At 43.1% G+C, this 21,013-nt stretch overlaps 1 protein-coding gene across 4 annotated transcripts in view; it reads left to right on the top strand.

Moving 5' to 3' along the window:
* Window positions 1-21,013, top strand: part of LOC102372146 (prosaposin-like) — a 38,083-nt gene that overhangs the window by 1,358 nt on the left and 15,712 nt on the right. For 3 of the 4 annotated variants that reach the window (XM_025203567.1, XM_025203566.1, XM_006023124.2), the window contains exons 2-3: window positions 17,378-17,511; window positions 20,702-20,776. In XM_025203567.1, coding sequence (XP_025059352.1) covers window positions 17,378-17,511; window positions 20,702-20,776 — 209 coding nt within the window. Of the gene's footprint in view, window positions 1-5,583; window positions 5,602-17,377; window positions 17,512-20,701; window positions 20,777-21,013 lie in introns of those variants that run through there. The other variant, XM_025203568.1, reaches the window with a different exon arrangement.

Genomic DNA, 21,013 nt, shown 5'->3' with positions numbered 1-21,013 from the left:
GGGAAGGAGTCCTGACTCTCTCTTTACCCGCCCCCCCCCAGTCTCTTTACTGGGTGGTGAGAACAAAACCAACCAATACCCCTTGTGTTGTCTGTAATCCTAGGAAACGTTGGCATCTGATTATCTGGTCCTGATATGCCACTCCTGTTACTGCTTCTAGGGAGAGGCAGTAAATTGGCAGTGTTGCTGCCAAATTCCCTCAAGAAAAACTTGAATCCCAAATCCATTAATCAGTTGCAACATATGTAGGCATAAACAATGTTCAAAATGGGGAAAGAGTCCTTTTGGCGCTTCAATCTTCTTGGTCAGGCCTGCTGGATCATTTGAGGTGCCCCCTTCTCTGACAACAGCAGGACAATAGTTGAGAGAACCTCCCTTCATTTGGGGAATGGAAAAATAGGAATCATAAGGCCACGGCCTGAGAACTGTCCTAGACTTCCCACAAAGCTAACTGGGGGAAGCCAGCCCTTGGAGCTATAGTGCTTCTCAACTTGCTGATCTGGCTGAATGGGTAATGTGGCAGACTCGGTGATTATGTTCCTGGGTATAAAAATGGGCCCAGAAGCCCCCTAGGACTTCTTAGTTTGGGGCCAGTGGCAGCTGGAAGTTTGCAAAGTGTTGCCATGATTTAAGGATGAAGGGGGCAGCTCCTCTGAAAACCGAAGAAATGTTTTATGCTGATGTGTGGTCATGTGCTTTGATGGAAGGCTGCCAAGCAGAGACCCTGCCTGCAGGTCTGGCATCATCAACTTCCTGTGCCATCTGTATACCCGCCTATCTTAACCCACTTTGGAAGCAAATGAACTTCAACTGAAAAACCTGTTTTCGGAACAAGTGTGCCCATGCAGAGCTATTCCAGTAAAGGTGTGACTAGATTAAATAGAAGAAGGGGGCATACTGTATGCTTAGTGCGGTGCAAAGGCAAAAGACTTGAGATGTTAAATTCCTAAGGAGCCTACTTGAGTCGATCTGATCCTGAGAACTCCATTCCATGTTGAGCCAGTAATCCATGGCATTTACCTACATCAGCTGAGGTATTTGGTATAATTTGCCCATTATCAGGTCCTAGATGTTGAGCCTGTAACAAACAGTTCTTGGGATCACCAGCGAAAAACTTGATAGAACTGAGCAACAAGTCATCCATTTGAAGTACTAGAGCAGGGGCGGGCAATTATTTTGGGCAGTGGGCCGCTTACTGAGTTTTGGCAAGCCACCGATGGCTGCATGACAGGCAGCCAAGGGCATGACACAAATAATATTCATTTTCTAAATTTTTTTAGGGGCACTGCGGGCTGGATAGAATGGCCTGGCAGGCTGTATTTTACACGCTTGTATTAGAGGTATCTCAGGAGACCTCCAGAATATCTGAGATCTGTCTCAAGCCTCATTCTTGGGTCTCATAAGAGGGAGTGTGGCTTACATCTTGTTAGATGGGGAGATCTGAAAATTCTGGAGTCTTTCTTTTGCCTATTCCTATTATTGGGCTAATGTGTTTGGATGTTTGTAACACAGCAGTGAGCAAAGCCTCAAGTAGCGTTTTATATAAAGAAACCTGATTTGGGACTGGTTGTATGAAGGAAGCTTTATGCAGTCAGTCATTTTGGGGTGTGATGTGAGCTGGTTAGTTGAAGGTTCTGAAATTCAGCCACACCACCGCCTACACAAGGTTGCACCATATAGGCCTAGCGTGCTTTGCAAGCTGAACAGACACGTCCTTTTCCCCAGGGGCTTCATATAATTCAGTCAAATACCATACCAGCAACAAAAAATCAGCATTAGGAACTAAGTGAAACTGCTCTTAAAGTGCAATAATTCAGGAGTTGGTGCAATGCCATTGTTGCTCAAGTTACCTATGGTGTACAGAAGCGCTGTGAGCATAAATATTTAGACAGGTCTGTGCTGTGCTAAACTTCCATATCATCCAGAGTTTGGTTACTGCTGCCATAAGTTGCTGTCATGTAACATACACATTTCCCTACTGATTGGTAAAATTGCATTGGCTTTTTTTTTTTTTTGTGCGGGGGAGTAATCCTTTTTAAAAGCTTCATTATGGATGCTTTGGGGCTTGCCTCCATGGTGAAGGCGGTATGCTGTAGAATCATTCCTTGCCTCATTGAGTGCTACTTTCCTTGTACAGCGAGACCCTTTATTCGAGGGTGCTTGGTTAGGGCAATGTTCTGCGTTGTATGGAAGAAGTCCCTTTCTCAAATCTCTTCAGTTCCTTACTTTGAATGCTGAGGGTCTCTTTCCAAGAGCCAGGTATGCAGCAAGTGTAAAGCAGCATAGCTCTACTGATTTTTCTCAGAATATATGGACTGACTATGAGGAATGATGCAGCATAATGAGGCAGCTTTGGAAAACTGTACAAAATGTTAGTATAGTTAAAGCAGTACAACCTCTTTATCGATGCTGTCAGTCTGTATAGACTCTATACCATCAGAGAGATTTCTATGCAAGAAAGAATATCTATACTGGTTTCTCCCACCCCAGTTAAACTTGTAAGAACTTCCAAGTGCATGCTAGATTTGAGGAAGGGGGTGGAGGGGCTTGTTCTAGGAAAGTCTATCTGCCTGTGGTTTGAAAAGCCTTAAATTGTGTATTTTAATATTTGGCTTTATTCTGCTGTGGCTGACATGTGGCCAACTTCTTCATGTTGGCTAACACTGGAGAACTGGGGGCTGCTTTTGAAACATCTCATTTTGGATATTACTCAAGAGGGAGTATGTGTAGCTTCACTGTAGGTGGGGTGAGCGTGTCTTGTTTGCATGTGCTCTCAAGTTCATCCTTATCCTAGCAGGTGAGGAACTACCAGCCTGGTTTTCATGAGTAGCCATCATCAACTGGAAATAAATGGCAGCTGAGGGTGCTTGGCATCTCTGAAAATCAAGTCCCAGGGAAGATGACTTGAAAACTGAGCAAGGGAACAAACTGTTAAGAGACTGAAATCTCTACTATCAGAGGCAGCACTTATTGGTTCTGTTTTAGGAATGATGGAACAGGTCCTACCACATGGCAGGAAGGATTGAAGTGCCTTCCAACTTAACAATTCCTCTAAGGATAATTTATGGCAGGGCAGGTGAAAGCAATATAATCTTCAGAGGAGTCTATACTTGTCATCAGAGAAAATCACTAGTAGGTACTGAGCCATTAATCTAAAGCCAGAAGTCTAGAGAGAAGGCTGGAAGAATCCACTCTCAGATGGAAGTCTGTCTTAATGAATATTGGCCCTGAGCCATGAATTTCTGCAGAACCAAAGTTGTTTTTTTGGGGGGGGATTTTTTTAAATAGGCTTCATGGCTGCAGAGATGCCATCCAAAGTATAAATTAGAATGTAGCGTTAATTGTACTGAAGCAGCACCTAGGACCTAGTTAAGCAGCAGGCCCCCATTGTGGTAGTAATGAAAAGATGGATTCATCCTTGTGCGCAAGAGGTGCCAGTACTGTAATCATCAGTTGTCTCTTCATGTGATCAGGGTGGGTATAACAGATGACTATGATAAGTGTAATGAGCATGGCACACCCAGCTGATGCTGTTATCTTCCTCTTCCATAACTAGCAACATTGCCTGCCTTGGGAGGCACAAGAAACAGGTGCTTGATAGGGAGAAAGTAATGGAGAGCCCCCTCATAGTAGCCAGGAGGTTAAGGAAGGGATAAAGAACTAAAGTTGCTGTAAATCAACCAGGGGTCCTGGATGAGGCAGCAGGAATAAAGTGAGTAAAGTCCTCCTTCTATCAGCCTGAAAGAAGGGGAAGAAACTCCTGTTGCTTACCATGGAGAAGGCTGTTATGGAACATGATTCGTCCTTCCCAGCACTAGGAGTAGGATGGCAAGCAGGCTTCTGATTGGGACATTTGCCTCTGAATTTCTATGAACCTTCATATCTTCCTTTTTGTATTGGTTATGGGCTGGTAGAAGTTGGGCTGGAAGGATAAGGTCTCAGAATTAGAAAGGAAGCATCCATTTCAGAGTGAGAGACCTGCCTCATAGATTCCTTATGTGCAATATGCAGTCCCCCCAGTGCAGCTGCAGGGTTATAGCATGAAATTTTAAGTGCCAAACTGGGGGGGGGGATCTTTCTGCTATCAGACAGGGCCATGCTTACAGAAGCCAATATGAAGTATAAGGGTCAAGAGTCACTGCTAATGCTCTCTTGAGAAACAGCCGCCCTTTAATGGGTGTAGTGAGGACTCCTGCTAGGTGCTATCCTGAATGCTCTAATCTGGCTTCATCACTTATTCCCCAGTGGCCAATGTGGGTTTAGATGCGAGAGTCTGAAAAGATTCTCTCACTTCTACCTGCCTAAGCCTGTTGAATGATGGAAGGGGTCTTGGCTACTCCCAAGCATCCCTATTTCTGAATTCTGTTCCTCCTGCTCAGTGCCAGTGTCTGCTGCTGCTCCATCCTTCCTATTTGGTCACTGGGCTTATGCTGACCTGGTTTTTGTCAGTCCTTGTTTCAGCTTCTTGTAGAATTTTTACCTAAAAACAAAACAAACTTTTAGTAAAAAATGAACCCTTTTCCCATTAGCTCAAGTCTATTCCCCTTCTGGCATTAACCGTGGCACTGGCAGCAAGTGAACACTACAAGCAGTTCAAGGTCCACAGGACTGAGGCCTAAGCTATCAGGAACGAGAAACATTTTTAGAGATGAAATCCTTGTTCCACTCACGTCAACAGGAGTCTTGCTGCTGAATGCAGTGGGGTCAGGATTTTTTCCTACTAACAGAAATGCAAATATCATGTATCTATGCTTATCCATACTCTGTATAAATGATTTAGGTTTATTGCACAACTGCCTGATACAAGGCCAGGTTGTTCTTGCCACTGTGTAAAGAGGCAGGAAGGCTGACCCTAGTATAGCAATTGTTGATTCCCTCAGCCAGGGAAATCCTCACTACTATAAACAGAGCTCTTCTTCCTGGCCTCCCCAAAAATGAAGGAGCTGGTGCAAAGCCTGTGGAGTTGCTCCAAGTTGGTCCACAGAAGCTTTAAGACTCCTTTATTTTATTTTTTTACCTTATTTCTGCTCCGAGAGTGCTTTGTGGAGCTTGGACACAGTGGGCTTGTCTACACCAGACACTGGAGTTGCCCCATTAGCTCCACAGTAAACTTCTTGGCATCTGCATGTGCAGTGGTATTAGGACAGTAAACTAACTAACTCTGCCATAGGTTAGTACTTGTAAATGCTACAGCAACTTGCACTTAAACACTGACAGGGCTGGCTGGGTCATGCAGGTGCTTCAGCATGGGGGCTGCCTGCTGGCTACCCCCACAATGAAGCACCCTCATGCCACAGTCAGCCCCTCTGCAGCATATTGAGCTGGGTTGGAGCAGCCCCAGGCTGGCAGACTGACCCCCTCCTCCCCACCAGACCTCCTGCCAGCCGTGGCTGCTTTGACCCAGCTCAATGTGCTGCTGTCCTGGGCGCACATTCAAATGTGGCACCCGGGAACAATAAACTGTTGCAATTTATTTGTTCTTGAAACACTGACTACATCTAGAATCAAGTTAGGTGACCTGGTTAAGCTTGGTAGAGGAGAGCCTGATCAAGCGACCGATTGCAACAACCAGCTTGAAGGATTAGCTGGTTTTGGAAGCAAGTGAGGGGCAAAGATTAACTACTTTTTTTTCTTTCCCTTGTGCACATGCAATAGTAGTTCATGGAGAAATAGATCAAGTTCTGCCTTTACAGATGAATATTCTATAACCAGGCTAAACAAGAATTCCTACTGTTTTCTCTCTGTGTACAATGTATATTTAAAAGTAATCTTTTCTTGTTTCTGCCCTTCTCCTTTGTATTTGTTCTGAACTAACTTTTTTTTTAGCATTGTCCCTGTCTTTTTGCACCCTTGTTCACTTTTAATTGTTTTGTCCTGTCTCTGATGCAATGGAGGGAGGCTCAGCTGCTGAGAAGACTTGCTTATCTTATGGAAAAGCATGTGGGAGGCTTTCTGTGGGAAACTTCAAATGACTAATTCTAGCCTTCAGACCTAATTCTGCCCTGCTGCTACAGAACAAACTGCAACAAATCATTTTGAGTTAGGCTCTCACTGTTGGTAGATTTTAGAAGTTATTAATACAGGTCAACACTTCAGATGGCGGGTGTTTAACAGCTTAGATGTATGTAGTTTTCTGAACATCTACAATCTGACTTAACTTGGGTATTGGTGTTCTACACTTCTTAAAATTTGAGCCACAAAGGTATTCCTAACTTATGGGTTCAGGATACCTTATTTCAAACCTTCAGCTTCAAACATTTTGGCCAAACTGTTCTGTTTCTGCTTTGTTTTAATACTAAATGTTGATATCAAGAATCTGTTTTTATTACAACAGTGCCACCAAGACCTAGTGTCTTACATGCTTCAGTGTTTTGAAAGCAAATAAACCATAGAGTGCTTGCCATGTAGCAGGGGTTCTCAAACTTCGTGATTACTGTGGCCCCGAGTGCTGGATTGGCAGTGGTGGGGGACAGGGAGCTTGCATGCCGCTGCCACCACCGTTCACCACTCCGCACTGCCACCGTGCACCACGCATACCCCCAAGAAGCTTGCAGCCCCCTCTTTAAGCTGCTCACAACCCCCTGGGGGGTCATGACCCACAGTTTGAGAACCCCTGCCATATAGAAATGTCTGATTTTATTTTATTTTTTTTGGAAGCAGGGGGATTGACTCCTTTTTTTTTTCCTGGTTTTTGGAGCTTGATCTCCTCATTCTTTTTTTTTTTTCTTTTTTTTCTTTAGGAGTTGAGTAACTCTTCTAGAGTAGAAGAGTGCTATAAATGCTGCTTTAGCTGTTTATAATTTTTAAACGGTACAAACTTGCCTCCCAGTTTTATATTAAGTTAGACACCAAAGCATGTTTGGTGGGGGCAAAAACCACTCCTTTAAAAGTACCTTTTTAACTGATGGAGAACTATAAAATATACTGTATCAAAAAACAAAAGGGGGGACTCCAAAAATTTTAGTTGAAGCACAACTCAAAACCACCGCAAAAAGGCTTTATTAGAGGAGTGGATGGCTAAGCTTTCAGAGGCATTAAACGAATCCATGGAGGACTAAGGTAGCTCATAGTCAAGATGCAGGTGGGTAGTGCTAAACCACAGAGCTCCTTTTGGAGCCATGCCCTTTCTGTGAAAGAAACTGCCTGAGAAGTATTGCTGAGAAGGAACAATGATGAGAAATTTTGGTGCTATGGAGGGGGAAGGAGCTGGTTAAGGCAGTTTGCTGCAACTTCTGCAGATTGGTTCCTCTTTTTTTTTTTTTTATACTGGCTCTAATCCCTCTCCTTCCAAGTCCTGATCTGTCCTCACAACAGCCGCATTAGTGTTGCAAATGTTTGGGCCCTGGATCAGCAAAGTGCTCAAAGCATGTGCCCATATGCTTCCTGAACTTCATTAAGGAAGACTCCTTTAGCATCAAACCTCTTAAGGCTTTGTTTTTAAAGGTCTCAAAGAAATTCCTGTTTTCACTTTTCAAGGATAAATTCTTGGCTATGTGAGGGAATTAACCTTCATGCCAGAAGGAGGATTTGACTGGCAGCTCCTTGAACAAAATAAACTATGCTGTTGAAAGTACTGACTTGCTAGTGTTAACTGTACCTTCACTAGGGCTTGTGGAAGTCTGGGAATATTGTAAAAAGTCACATGGATAAAGGCAGGAGTTACTAGCATAGACCTGCCCTTGGCCTCTTTGGCTAAGGGTGTGTGAAACCTTGTAGGACAGTGAAGGACTTGTAGTGTTAAACCTGTTTGTCTTCTCTAAAAGCCCAAGTCTGACACAACTGAGAGCTCTGAGCGAATATGTGGGTGGCTTGATGAAGCCATAATTGAAGTCAGCGTGATCCTGCCTTAGATGGATTCAGCCAGGAAGGCAACATCAGACGGGCAGTCCTTCATAACCTTGTTGACCCCCCCCCCCCCCCCCCCCCAAAAGAAAAGGTGCATCTACTACTTGTTTGTTAATTATTAGGCTTAGTGGAATGTACATTAACTATGTTGCCTGTCTGGAATACAAGTACTTCCCATGTATGTATGCCAGGCATTTTAAAGAGACCAATATATAATTGTAGCTGAGACTGAAATTGCTATTGGGTTTACTCCAAGGCTCTGCAAGTATGTAAACTACTCAGTGGAACTCTTCACACTTCTATTCTCTATCTCCTTATGTACAGACTGATTTTTGTATCTCTCTCTGCTGTGATCGTTCCTCCTTTCTCTCCTGTTCTGTACATGTCACTGGTTGGCGCTCTGCCATGGTGTCTAAGAACATAATGAGAGGGAATGGAAAGTAGGAGAAAATGTTAAGGGCGCAAATGAAAATCCCCATAGTGTAGGAGACCTGTGGAGTTTGGGAGAGGGGAGAGACGTGCCTGTGGGGAGGAGGGTCCTCCCAGTGAGTGAGAATATATTTTTCCTTTTTAGTGAGAGAAGAAGGGAAACCTCTGGGAGAGAATGAGAAATGAGGTGGAATGTAAGCTAAAATACTGCCTAGTGATGAATGGAAGAGAAACTTTTCTAGCAAACTCAAATTTTGGGAGGGAGGGAGGAAGGAAAACTTGAGTGTGGCTTTACTGTACTCAGTAACCATATAAAATGCTAACATTTTACTCTGACACCTGCTGGCAACAAACCAAAGGCAAGTAGAGCTGGGCTGTTTCTGTGTTACATCACAGAATTCATACAATTATTGTCTCAACTTTTGATCAAAGCACAAGGGAAGAGTAGAAAAAGGTCAGGTTTTGCTGCTGACTAATTATTGTGATCAGATTTTTTAAAAATGTGGACTTCTCTGAAATACACCCTGAACTTCTAAAGTAGTGCTTATATTTTAGATTTCTATGCTACCCTTACCAAAAAAAGGTTAAGTTTACAATGGAAGACTAAAAATCAGATATACACCTTATGTCTTATTTAATGTTATAACAAAAACTCCCACAACTCCCTTATGTTTGATTTTTGGAAAAATATATATTTAGTAAAGTTCCAGAATCAACTGTTTAAACCTGTGCAAGCCAACTGCAGCCAACAGTTGTAAAAGAAGATATTATGTAGTCTTTTTAGACCCTTTACTAGTGGTGATGGTCTGTGAGATTAAAAGACCTTGCCTGATTCTCAGATTCCAGGCTGAATCTGATGTTTGAAGAAGAAAAAAAGCTGCTTTGTTTGGTAATGATGTATCTAATCAGAAAACTATTAAAAGACTAAGGTAACGGATTCCCACAATCTTGTCTTATAGGATCCTTTTTTAGACTGGTTTTAAGCAAGCCTTAATTTCTAGATGGTGGCTTGCTAGGCATACAGTAACTCTGAACTGTGCTGTGACCTTCTAAAAAGCAAAAGGCAAAAACCACTGAGCAAGTACATACAGTAGTTGTGAATGGTTAGCAAAAAATAGCTGCTCTTGCTGTATGCTGTCTTGCTATTTTTCCATGACATCAGAATTAAGCAGCATTGCGGGAATACTGGCAATGTCCCACAAAGATTTTCTGTAGAAAGACTGATTTAGAAAAAGCATTAAAAAATTTTTTTCATGACCCTCATTGACAGGAAAAATATTACTTTTTTTTTCAAAACCATGTAAAAAAACTAAAACCCTACTTTGTCTTTCGCTCTACTGGACAGTTCTTGCTTCAGCAGTTTTATAAGAGTCACAGCAACATAGATGTATTATGGGTCCTCACAAGAGGGAAATGGCAAGATTTGTGTAGGGATGAGGCAGGGTGTTCTGAAAGACCAACTTAAGATAACTTTCATCCCTTCTACATCTTGGATATTCAGGAGAACTTGGCATATAACTATACTTATTGTTTTGATCATATTTTAGTAGCATCAAGGAGCCCTGGCCATGATTTGGGACTCCACTCTGGTAGGCCCTGGGCAAACAGAAGAAAAAATTGGTCTCTGCTTCCAGGGCTCACAATTCAAATCTAATCCAGAGACGACAGATGGATTCCAACAGGCATGGGAGCACAAGGAAACAAACTGTTGGCCAGTGGCGTAGAAAGCACTCTTTCGAATTCTTTTTACTGACATCACAATGAAAGAGAGTGTCTGGGAATAGTCCAGTCTTCTCTTCTGACGGGGCAAAGAAGATGGTCTCTGCACTGAACGCCAAAGCTAATTTGGAAATGTTCTGTTACCTCTTTGGTCTGTCTCATTCTCAGCTGGCTGCTGCTGCTGTTGCAGATCTCACTGGTAGAATAATTAGGGAGGATTTCAAAGCTCTCTAACATTCCCAACATCTAGTGCCATCAAATCTGTCATAAAGGGAAGCTCATTGAAATCAATAGAGACAATCTGAGGAGAAACTTTGTCTTGTAAGGTTATTTACGTTGACCTTTCTCTGCACAATGGCACATGCAGGTCTATAATCCCCAGATGAGCATAAACCAAAGCTAGGGAAAGTGTCACTGTGCAGCAGAGGGCTACACCCAGCCTCAGCTCTGAGTATTGCCAGATTTGTTCCTACAGACCTTGCAGGCTTGTGCCCACTTCACTGAGTCTTACATTTTGGATGTTGGGATTTGGAACCTGTAGCATCGTACTGGTAGGAGTTGGTTATATGCCTGTCTGCCACAACCATTGCTACAGAGGAAATTAAGACAACCAGGGTGGGGCATGTGACACACAAGTGGGCATGTAATCCTAATCCAGCCTTAATACTGACTGGAAATGCTTTGCTCTGGAGAGTGAGTAATCAAAAATGTTTCATGCTGAACAAAAGACAAGAGCATGAACAAGAAGTGGGGCACTAATTGAGTGATAGGATGCTGTGCAGGCTACATCTCCGTGTCCAACTATAAGGTGACACCTTATTGAGCAAAGGTGCCAGTCAGAAGCAGAATTTGTGCTTCCTTTCCTGCCAACTAGAAGGGTGTGCGTTTCATGAGCTAAGTGCAGCAGTTTAACATTGGGAATGTGATTTCTGTTATAGGAATGATGAGCCAACCAGTTTAATAAAAAAACCCCTCTAAACTAGGAGGAAACCAGCTGAAATTGCTGGAGGTTCTAAAATTGTGGGCTACTCTAGGAGTTTAACAAACCTTCCTATTTATTCTCATGGGGATCTCAAGACCAGCAGCCACTGACTGAGGATAAGACCCTTGCCTCTTGACTTTCTATGATAAGTGATGCACAGTGAGTGATTTGCCAAAGCTGGATGTGGAAAGCAGTCTTGGATATAGAGTAATTTATGTGCTTATTTACCACAAGGAGTCAACAATCCAATATGTTGGGTGCTTCACGTTCCGCTCTGAACATATTGTCAAATGTCCAGCATTAGAATAAATAGCAGTGGCAAAATCCTGGTCACATTTACTTGAATGAGTGTGTTGCCTTTTAACTTCTATGAAGTTGGGATTTCAGTATTCATTTTCCATAGTACACTTTGTTCTGCTTTTAAGCAGTGATGCCTTATGTTCAGGAAACTCCAACTTGTGTTTTGCAAGCTGCCATACCTGGATTTGACTGGGGCAAAAAAACCCTCTAGCTAAAAACATTGGTATGATAGGCCAAAAACTCTGCCAGGCTCAAATGCAGTCTAGTACTTAAGTATTTGAGTCATGGATCTTTGCCTCCAAACTAAAACAGTGGCTAGGCTGCCATGTGCTCTTGCTCAGAGGGTTAATAAAGCAGCTGGGCACATGGAGCAGTGGAACACATGAGCTAGGGGCAGAAATTACACAAATTGGTAACAGTGATCAGAAACCAGTTCAAATCTGTAACATAATAGAAGTTCAGTGCACATAAACTGCTTTCAAAATGGTTAAAACTGGTTTAAGATAAACCTGGATGGATGTATGATCAAACTTAACTGATTTAGGTTAAATCAATTTACTGAACTTCTGTCCCAGATCCTCTCCAGGTTCAAGTTAACCCAGGATCCCAAGATGCTTTGCACCTCCCCCACAAACCTCTTGCAGGGTGGGCAGGCAAGCCTTGATCCAAGCTGTCTGTTCCAGCAGAAAAGGGAGGCATGCTCTAGTGCCACCCATCTTCTGGCCTGGGCCACTACAGGCATCTGCCTGCATTTCTGGAATCAAAAGTCAATGTCTGTTTATCAGTTGGATCTGCACAGCTTAGCGTAACCTGCAAAGATTGAATCTATTCAGCCTCGAGCTTTTTGACTCTGTGTACTTAGCCATGGGGGCTGTGGTGACTTCTGATCACTGCTGTGCCACTGGCATAATTGTGTGGCTGTGGTGGCAGCTCATATCTTTCTGCATTTCCCCAGCCCATTCTCTGACTCCCAAGTCAGCACCCAGGCTAGCTGCCCCAGTTGCCCCCCTCCTTCCAGCCACACTACTGATGTAGCAAAGAAAAATATGTGAGACTGTGCATCCCATCCCTGAAATTACCTCGCAGTCAATAGTAGGGCTGTGTGAAACGGCAGCTTTCCATTTTGACCAGGGTTTCAACAGAACAGCATTACGTTCCGAATTTTGTTTCGATTCGAAACGGCTGTTCTGTTCCATTCCGTTGAAACACCAAAACAGTTTCAGTGTTTTGCCCATAGGATATAATGGGAAAGGTCAAAACAGCCTATAACTTTGTCATTTCTGGCCTTATTTAGATGAACCTTGCAGGAATGGTAGCCCCTTCTGAGGGCATGATTCCTGGTAAGTTTCAAGGCGATAGGTCCAGGGGGTTCAGAGAAACTGCACCCCAAAGTCCTGAAAGCAAAACTAATGTCTTGTGTACGTGGCAAGCCACAGTGGGGTCAAAACTGCAGGCATGCTAGCCCCTGCAGAGGCCACAAAACCTGCTAAGTTTCACGGACATAGGTGCAGGGGGTTCGGGGAACTGTACCTCAAGCTGCAGACAAGCAAAACTCGTGACATGGGTGACGCTGTGTGTTAAGGCACTGCAGGGTGAAAGCTGCAGGCCTGCTAGCCCCTGCTGAGGCCATGAAGCCTGCCAGCTGTCAAGGAGATCGGTGCGGGGGTTCTGGGGCCCTGCACCTCTGGCTGTTGACAGGCAAAACTTGTGACATGGGTGCTTGTGCAACTGTGTCTCTTGGGGCACAGGTGGGGGGGAAACCCTGTTAGTGCTTAGGCAACTGCTGCCTCTCTTCAGGCAGCAGGACTGAAGATCCCCTATCACTTGTCACCACAGACCTGGGGGTAATAATTGACCACAGTATGAACATGAGCCGGTAGTGCGACGCTGTAGATAGCAGGGCCAACAATACCCTGGCATGCATCGATTGATGCATCTCCAGCAAAACCATTGCAAAGAAGTGATTCTCCTGCTCTATTTGGCTCTACCCAGCATTGGTGAGACCACAGCTGGAGTACTGCATCCAGTTCTGGGCTCTGCACTTTAACAAGGATGTGGTAAAGCTTGAGAGAGTCCAAAGAAGGGATAACCATATGATCAGAGACTTGCATGGCAAGCCATATGAGGAAAGGCTGAGGGACGTGGGACTCTTCAGCCTGAAAATGAGAAGGCTGAGAGGGGACTTGGTAGCAGCTTACCGCTACATCAGAAGCATACATCTAGGGCTCAGTGAACAACTATTCACTAGAGCACCCTTGGGGAAAACTAGGAATAAAATGTCACAAACTCCTGGAAGACCATTTCAGGCTCAATGTTAGGAAAAACTACTTCACAACTAGAGTGTCCAGACTGTGAAATAAGCTCCCTCCAGAGGTGGTGTGATCACCTACTCTGAAAATCTTCAAGAGGAGACTAGACGGTCATCTTGCTGGGGTCACCTGACCCCTAGTTGTCTTTTCTGCTTGGTGCAGGGGGCTGGACCCAATGATCTTCTGAGGTCCCTTCCAGCCTTACAATCTATGAATCTATGAACAGCTGGAACCTAAGTCTTAGGAGACATGGCTTTGAAACAGTTCTTCCAGGCACCAGAACCCCCCTGCATCTATCTCCTTGACAGCTGGCAGGCTTTGTGGCTGCAGCAGGGCCTAGCAGCCAGGCCTGCAGTAGTTCTTTCCCCCACCCTGGTGCCCCAAGACAGACACAGTTGCACAAGCACCCATGACATGAGTTTTGCCTGTCAACAGCTAGAAGTGCAGGGCCCCAGAACCCCTGCACCTATCTCCTTGAAACTTGGCAGGCGTCATGCCCTCAGAATTGGGTACCATTCCTGCAAGTTTCATCCAGGCCAGAAATGACAAAGCTATAGGCTGTTTCAACTTTCCCCATTATAGTCTATGGGCGAAACATCGAAACAGCGTCAAAACATTTCAACTTACCTCATTTTGTTTTGACGGTATCTGTTCCTTTTCCATTTTGCTGTTTCGACCTTGAAATGGGTCAAAATAGCGTTGAAACAAAACTTGCAGCAAAATTTTGCACAGCCATAGTAAATAGCACATGTAGAATGTATCTGTAGGATTGTAACCATGTGCCATGACTAAGAACCGGTCAATTGCTCTAACCCTCTTCACTTGACCTCCTGGTTAAGGAAGTTGTGGTGTAGATCAGGTCCCAATCACTGTTTAACAGGCTCTTGGGTCAGGTGGGCTGATCTCCTGGACCTGTTAAATCTGATCTGTCCCAGCACTGCTCTGGTGTTAGCAAATCTCCTTTCATACATATACTTGAAGGGATGTTTGTCAACATACATGGAACTATTCTGCTTCTCTTAGCCAACAGCAATGGGCTGAGCTGTAGAACTACAGGAGGCAAATTGAATTTGGAGAGGAACAGGGTAAGCAAAACAATTTTAGCAGGAGGAACATATTTTCTGAGGAGCATTTTTCTGTTAGGTTTTTATAAATAGTACATTGATAGTATACAAACAATACTGATGAAGAGCTTAAAAGCAGGGGTTTTCCTTAAGCAACTGCACTCTTTGGAATATGAGAATGTAATTAAATTCTCCTTTTGACTTCCCAGTTCCTGTTTCCTGTCTGTGATAGGAGCTTTCCAGATCAGAACCTTTTCTGTTGACTTAGGCCAACTCAACTGTTGTTCCTGACCATGTAGTAAAGATGTTTCATGAAAATAAGCTGCATTAAAATAACATTTTCAAATTTGAAAAAGCCAGTTACTCAAGTGTTACAGGATTTTGGATTGTCTATGCAATCTTGTGCACGTGCACTGACACAGCCTTTAATTATACCATCTCATACTATTATTGTATCCAGAACCCCTGTTTCATTCAATGCATGGCAACAGAATTGCTTTAAGGACTGAAGTAGGTGTTCAATCTTTCCTTCTCTCTCTTCACCCCTCCCCCAAACTGACCTGGAGCCTGGAATGAACACATTTAGGTGTTCTTGTTTACAGCTGGTTTTGAGACTGAAGCAAAAGTGTAAAATGACAGTGATTAGTCGTGATCAGTATTCACTGTTCAGGTTGCTGCAATGGAATTTGCAACAAAATCGTGCTCCGAAATCTAAGCTTTTAATTAAATAAACATGGGCCAGATATTCCACTAGTGTAAGATGGTGTTGCACTGTTTGAACCACCAGAGCTATGTCATTTTGGATCAGCAAACACCTCATTTTCTGGTCCTCATGACTGTGAACAAAACCTTGAAAAAATGAAGTGTTAACTGATGCAACGATAGCTTCTTGCATCTGCAGAAAGTCTGAACTCAATCCTTTGGATAGGATATTCACCCTGAACCTTAAATGAAAAATTATCTAGGATCATTAGAGATTGTTTATCAAAAGCCCACAACTAATATATTTATTCCAAAAGCCCAAACTCCTTTTAATATCATCCTGGCTGCAAAAAAGCCCTAACAATTCCCTATTTAGCTACAAAACCTCTGTCTAGTTCCCCTCTCCCTCACATCAAAAAGACTTCTGTAATAGCTAAATATTTTCAATACAAAAAACACAACTGCTTAAATTACACAAGATGTAATAAAATGAACAACATGGGGTAGCAATATGAATATTATGTTTGTATTTAGTTCATTACGGGGTTTGGTTTTTTTTAATGAAAGATTTCAAGGACTTTCGGTCTGCCACGGGCAAATTCTTGGAATTCAGATATACCATCACATAACTTCGGAGGAAACTCTTGGCACTTGTTCCTCTCTAAACTAGTCAGTCTTTAAAGGTGCCAGACTGTTCTGCTTTCTGCCCTCTTGGAACTTAAATGGACAGATTGTTAGTAAGCATTACTTACTCTCCTTCTGTGAATTGCACTAAAGGATGCTTATCATGCACTTTAATTTTTTACAGGCAAGAAGGGAAGAAGCAGGTTTGGGGCACCAAATAATAAGTTTTCCTTAGCCGGTTTGACCAGTCAGTGAACATGGTGTGGGCTGGGGATAGCTCTTACTGCATGAGTAAAGTCTTTGTTCTAGTAAAAAGAATATTGTTGCAAAACCTGATTTCAAAACACATTGAAGGGGTGGTAAGGAATGACTTTCTCATGCGGTTAAGCTTGGTAGCTGGTGGGTTGAGTAAACTGTAAAGAGATTAATAGGGGACTTCCAAAGGTAAGTATCCATGCATTTATATGATACTACCCTTGTAAAATGTACACATATCTTGATGGTTGTTCAGAAATTGTCTATTGAATTGTCTATCCCCTTATGAGAACCAGTGCAGCTCAAAGGGAAAATACCTGCAAAACTTCCTACAAGTCATTCTGAAGTCTTAGTTCAGTTTTTAAGCAGGAAATCCAAAGGAAACAGGCCCTTTAGTGACAATGAAAAGGCCTCCTCAGAGCACCCTTCAGAGCAAATGGTGCATGAGAGGAGGCTGTGGCAGAGGCTTCTGGGAAGCTGGGGGCCGAGTACAGTAGAAAGATTTGTAACTCAGTTTCTGGAACTCTCTTTCCAAATTTCACACAAACTATTTCAGATGGTTTCTCATATTGCTTTAGACCAGTGGTCCTCAATTTTTTTGTACCAGGACCCATTTGTAAACATCAGTGGGCAGTCCTGACCCAGTGCCCTTCACTCCCAACCCACTGCCCCCCACCTCAGGCCCCAGACTCCTCGTGTGTGGGGCTTGGGGGGGGGGGAGGGGCGGCGCATGCAAGGGAAAAGCCATGGTTTCCCATATTTTTCTCCTTTAAAAGAGAAGAGAATCCATTTTTAAAGTTTGTTTGCAAGCCTTTTGATATGTTCTCGCGACCCACATTTGAGAAATGCTGCTTTAGACTGAATGCATTCAAACCAAGGGGTTCTTCTGTGCAGGAGGTGTCATTCCCTGTATTCACTGGAGATTTTTGGACTTGGTGTGTCTGATAGCATTGACCAAGCTGAGGAACCAACTACATGCACAATGCTGAATTAGCTTGTGCTATCATCAGACCCTTAAGCATAGATGTGCAATTAACATGTATCTGACTATAGCAAGGTAGGCAAGGCCTAGATATGGAATAATATGAGTAACTTTATATGTTCTTTAGCGGTACAGTTTGAATATTGATTTCCTTTTTCATTGGCAGTGGCAGCAAGCCCCCTCTCCTGGCAGAAAGATTGTGCAGGAGGCCCTGAGAGCTGGTGTCAGGATCTGCAGACTGCAGTGGAATGTGGGGCCGTGGAGCAGTGTCAGCAGACTGTCTGGAAGCAGCAGCCCGTGGTGAGTGTGCTGTCTGAGCAGTAGATACGCTCTCTTCTCAGTACACTTGGTATTTTTACATGCTGTTGTTTGTAGTTAGGGGGCCAAGGTGACATCTGACTTCCATTCCCAGGTAGTTCTTTGTCTCTTCCAAAAATCTTGTGTTGCATCTTTCTTCAAAACCAACAGGACTGCACTAGGGGAATGCTCTCACTGGGGGGATGGTGGGGAGTGATCAGTTGATTTACTATAGCTGGAGAAGGAACATTTTTGCCATCCTATGAAAATTTTCAAAATATTTTTCTATCCTTAATGAGTCTGGCAAGTAAAAATCTCAGAAACTGTCATGCACTGAAAATCTGAAAAGTGTTCAGTTAAGGTCAATTTAACAATCTGGGTTTCAAAGATGAGCTTTTTTCTAATTTTATTAAAATTTCAAAACAAGTTGCTTTTACTTGCAAACGCTAAAAACTTTCTTGTAAAAAATGTCAAAAGACCCTAAACTTTTCTTCCACTAACTTTTTAAAACAGGAAATTCATCAAAGCTGCCCCTGTTTTATGAACAGTTTGGGTTTCCATGATGGGAATTTTTTTGGTGAACAAAATAATTTGAAAAATTCTTGATCGGCTCTAGACTTAGCTCTCTTGCCACGGTATTGTCACACTAAATGGATTACACCAATCCTATTACAGACTGCCCCTAATCTAACAGACCCTTGAAGTGTACAGACATGAATGTATAACTGTAACACCAGCTAGAGACAAAGCATTATTTCAGTGATCATATTAGGCCACATATTCTGGAGAATTTGTAGGACTTCTGATGATAAGAACGTAAGAATATAAGAAGTGCCATACTGGGTCAGGCCAATGGCTTAGTTAGCTCACTATCCTGCCTTGACAGTGACCTCAAAGTCTCTTTCCTGCTAGTTCAGAGCCCAGCATTGTGTATGTATAACTGAGGACTTTTTTTCCTATGTACATTTACTTCACACTTGTCAACACTGTCATTCATCTGCCAGTTTCTTGCCCACTCAGTGTTTCTAGAAGTCCTTGCCATCAACTTCGATTTGGCTTCCTGGAAAAACCTAGTGCGAAGTGCTGCTGATAATAATTAATAAACTGGAATGTGTATAAAATCCTCAGTTTTCCTAAGAATTCTGTGCAATGCTTCTTGGGAAACTGAGGGAAATAGTTACAATAGCCTAGATGTCTGTAATAATTATTCTCAGTGTGCTGGAAAAACTATAACTTAGTATAAGCAGTAGAAACTGACAGGATGCTGCATGCAGAAAGACAGAGGGCCCAATTCTCAGTTTATGAGCCTTGTGGTTGGGGCTGGAAAAAGGATGGGTGATTAAGATGGTTTTAAGTTATCTTTATCCTCCACATTCTGGGGCTGTTCAGGGCTTTGCTCATTCTCTGTTGTAAGCTTGAGTCAGGGCTGGGGCTGCTCTGCTTCTCAGGAGCCCTTATCTTTGAATGGCAGAGAACTGGTGTAGCGCAGTGCACTCTGATCACCTCCTCGGCCTGTTCTAACAAGTCCTCAAGATTATGTTGGACACTGGAAACAAGACTGGAGAAGAGTCTTTACAAAAATTCTTTCCCTGGAGACCTCTCTAGGGCCATTCACAATCCCTCTTTAAGGTCTTTTTATATTGCTAGAGAAGTGAAAATAGCCTTAATGTAAGCGGGAACTGAGTCCTATGTCTGTCAACCAGTTACAGAGAAATGGGATCCCTTCTGGCTATGCTTGGCAAAACAGGCAGAAATGTAGAGATGACTTTGGCCTACAAAAACTGGGTTTGACATAGCAATAATGGTTTTGGACAGTGTGTTCTCCTTATCCTGGGCTATTAGACCATTGTGGGCAGATCTGATCTTCTGCAGCCTGTATCTATACCAACCATACCAGTGGTCCAGTAAAAGATATCACCCACAAGAATTCTTGCCTTCTGCAGTTTTGTGACTCCTACATCCTACATTGTCCTCTTCCCACATTCTCTCATGTTGTACCCAGTCAAGCAATGGCATCTTTTCCCTCTTTCTTAATGCGGTATGCAGGCAAAAACTGAATCCCTGCATTTTATAAATGAAGTACCATACTGTTTTGCATGTGTAGCTGGATTTTTCCGAGACACACTTTCATCCCTACTTAATGCCTTTGAACTGGGAGATTTTCACTCTGTATTATTGGGGATTTGTTATTACTGCTACAGGTTTCATCCTGCTTGGGGATACTCTGTTTGAATAGATTTCATGTGACTCAGCCAAGTGTGGCTCCCCATACAGATGTTGGTAGGTCCTTTAGAGGTATGTAGAGGTGGGGGTAGGAGTTGTGCTCGACAGGGATATGGGAACAGTAGACGTTAAGGGGAATGGAATATGAGAAGGGAAGCTTTATCCATTCAGTAAAATGGTGGTGCTTGCTGTATTTTTTTTCTAGTATTCTACATATTTACAGTTTTCATCATGGATGATGTTCCACCCTTCTCTCCTCTTCAGTCTTCTAGCCTCGTTCTGTGGTGCTTGTCCTTTTCCTCTACCCTGTGCCCCCTCTCCTATGCCCTCTTCCAGATACCTTGCACTCAGACTTTTTCTCTTTCAATCTCCTACTCCATCTTAAGCCAGTTCTTCCTTCCTTTCTTCTACCTCCCCTGCTCTCAGACAGGAGGGGAGGTCTCTGTGCTGCTTTCTCTTGTCCCCAGCTCTCAGCCCCTTCCCTCCCACCCCTTTTACTCCTTCTTGCTTACCCCGTCTTCCCCTCCCAGCCATGCCTTCTTCTTCTCCCATCAGCAGATCAGTGTATGGCAGAAGTTCTTATATTTATATACTAGTCTGTTTATCTATATATGTATCAAGCACCAGGTCTTATAGTCTTACCTCCATTATATTTCTTCTCTCATTCCCAAAACGTCACTGAAACATACTTCTCCTCAGTAAAACCACAATACCTTTGAAACACCATTTCTGATCCATTGTCCTGACAAAAGAATTCTCAGAGAAATTCAGCTGTGGATTAGATAGGCTGTATGAGATTTCAAGATGTGGAGTTTTTAAAGGCTGGGGGAGAAGGGGGTTGAAATTTGTGCCTCAGATGAGAAGTTAGCTTCAACTGTCACTCTATAATATGGAGACAGAGAGAAAATAAACTTCCCTTATGTTTACCAACATGCAAATCCCTCTCAAAATACTTTTCCATCTTTCCCAGAAAAGCATCAAGTGTAATGTGTGTAAAATACTGGTATCCCTGACGGGGAGGATCCTGCAAGACAACTCTACAGAGGTAAGTAACTTAACGATCCCAGCAGCCTTTCAGGAACCTTGACAATAGTAGTACTTTATGTACAGAAAGAATATCATGCCTGACTTTTGTCTATGGTGTTGGGGGAGGAAGATATGCTGTTTGGTAGATGATCTAATGTGAATTAAACCTGAAAATTAGGCCTGTGCAAAGCAGCTAGTATTCGCTTCGGATTCAGATTCGACCGATTTATTTATTTATTTATTTTTAAATGCCAGG

The sequence above is a fragment of the Alligator sinensis genome, unplaced genomic scaffold, assembly GCF_000455745.1.
Source record: "Alligator sinensis unplaced genomic scaffold, ASM45574v1 scaffold546_1, whole genome shotgun sequence".
NCBI classification, from domain to species: domain Eukaryota; kingdom Metazoa; phylum Chordata; order Crocodylia; family Alligatoridae; genus Alligator; species Alligator sinensis.
This window is presented reverse-complemented; position numbering and strand designations above follow the sequence as displayed.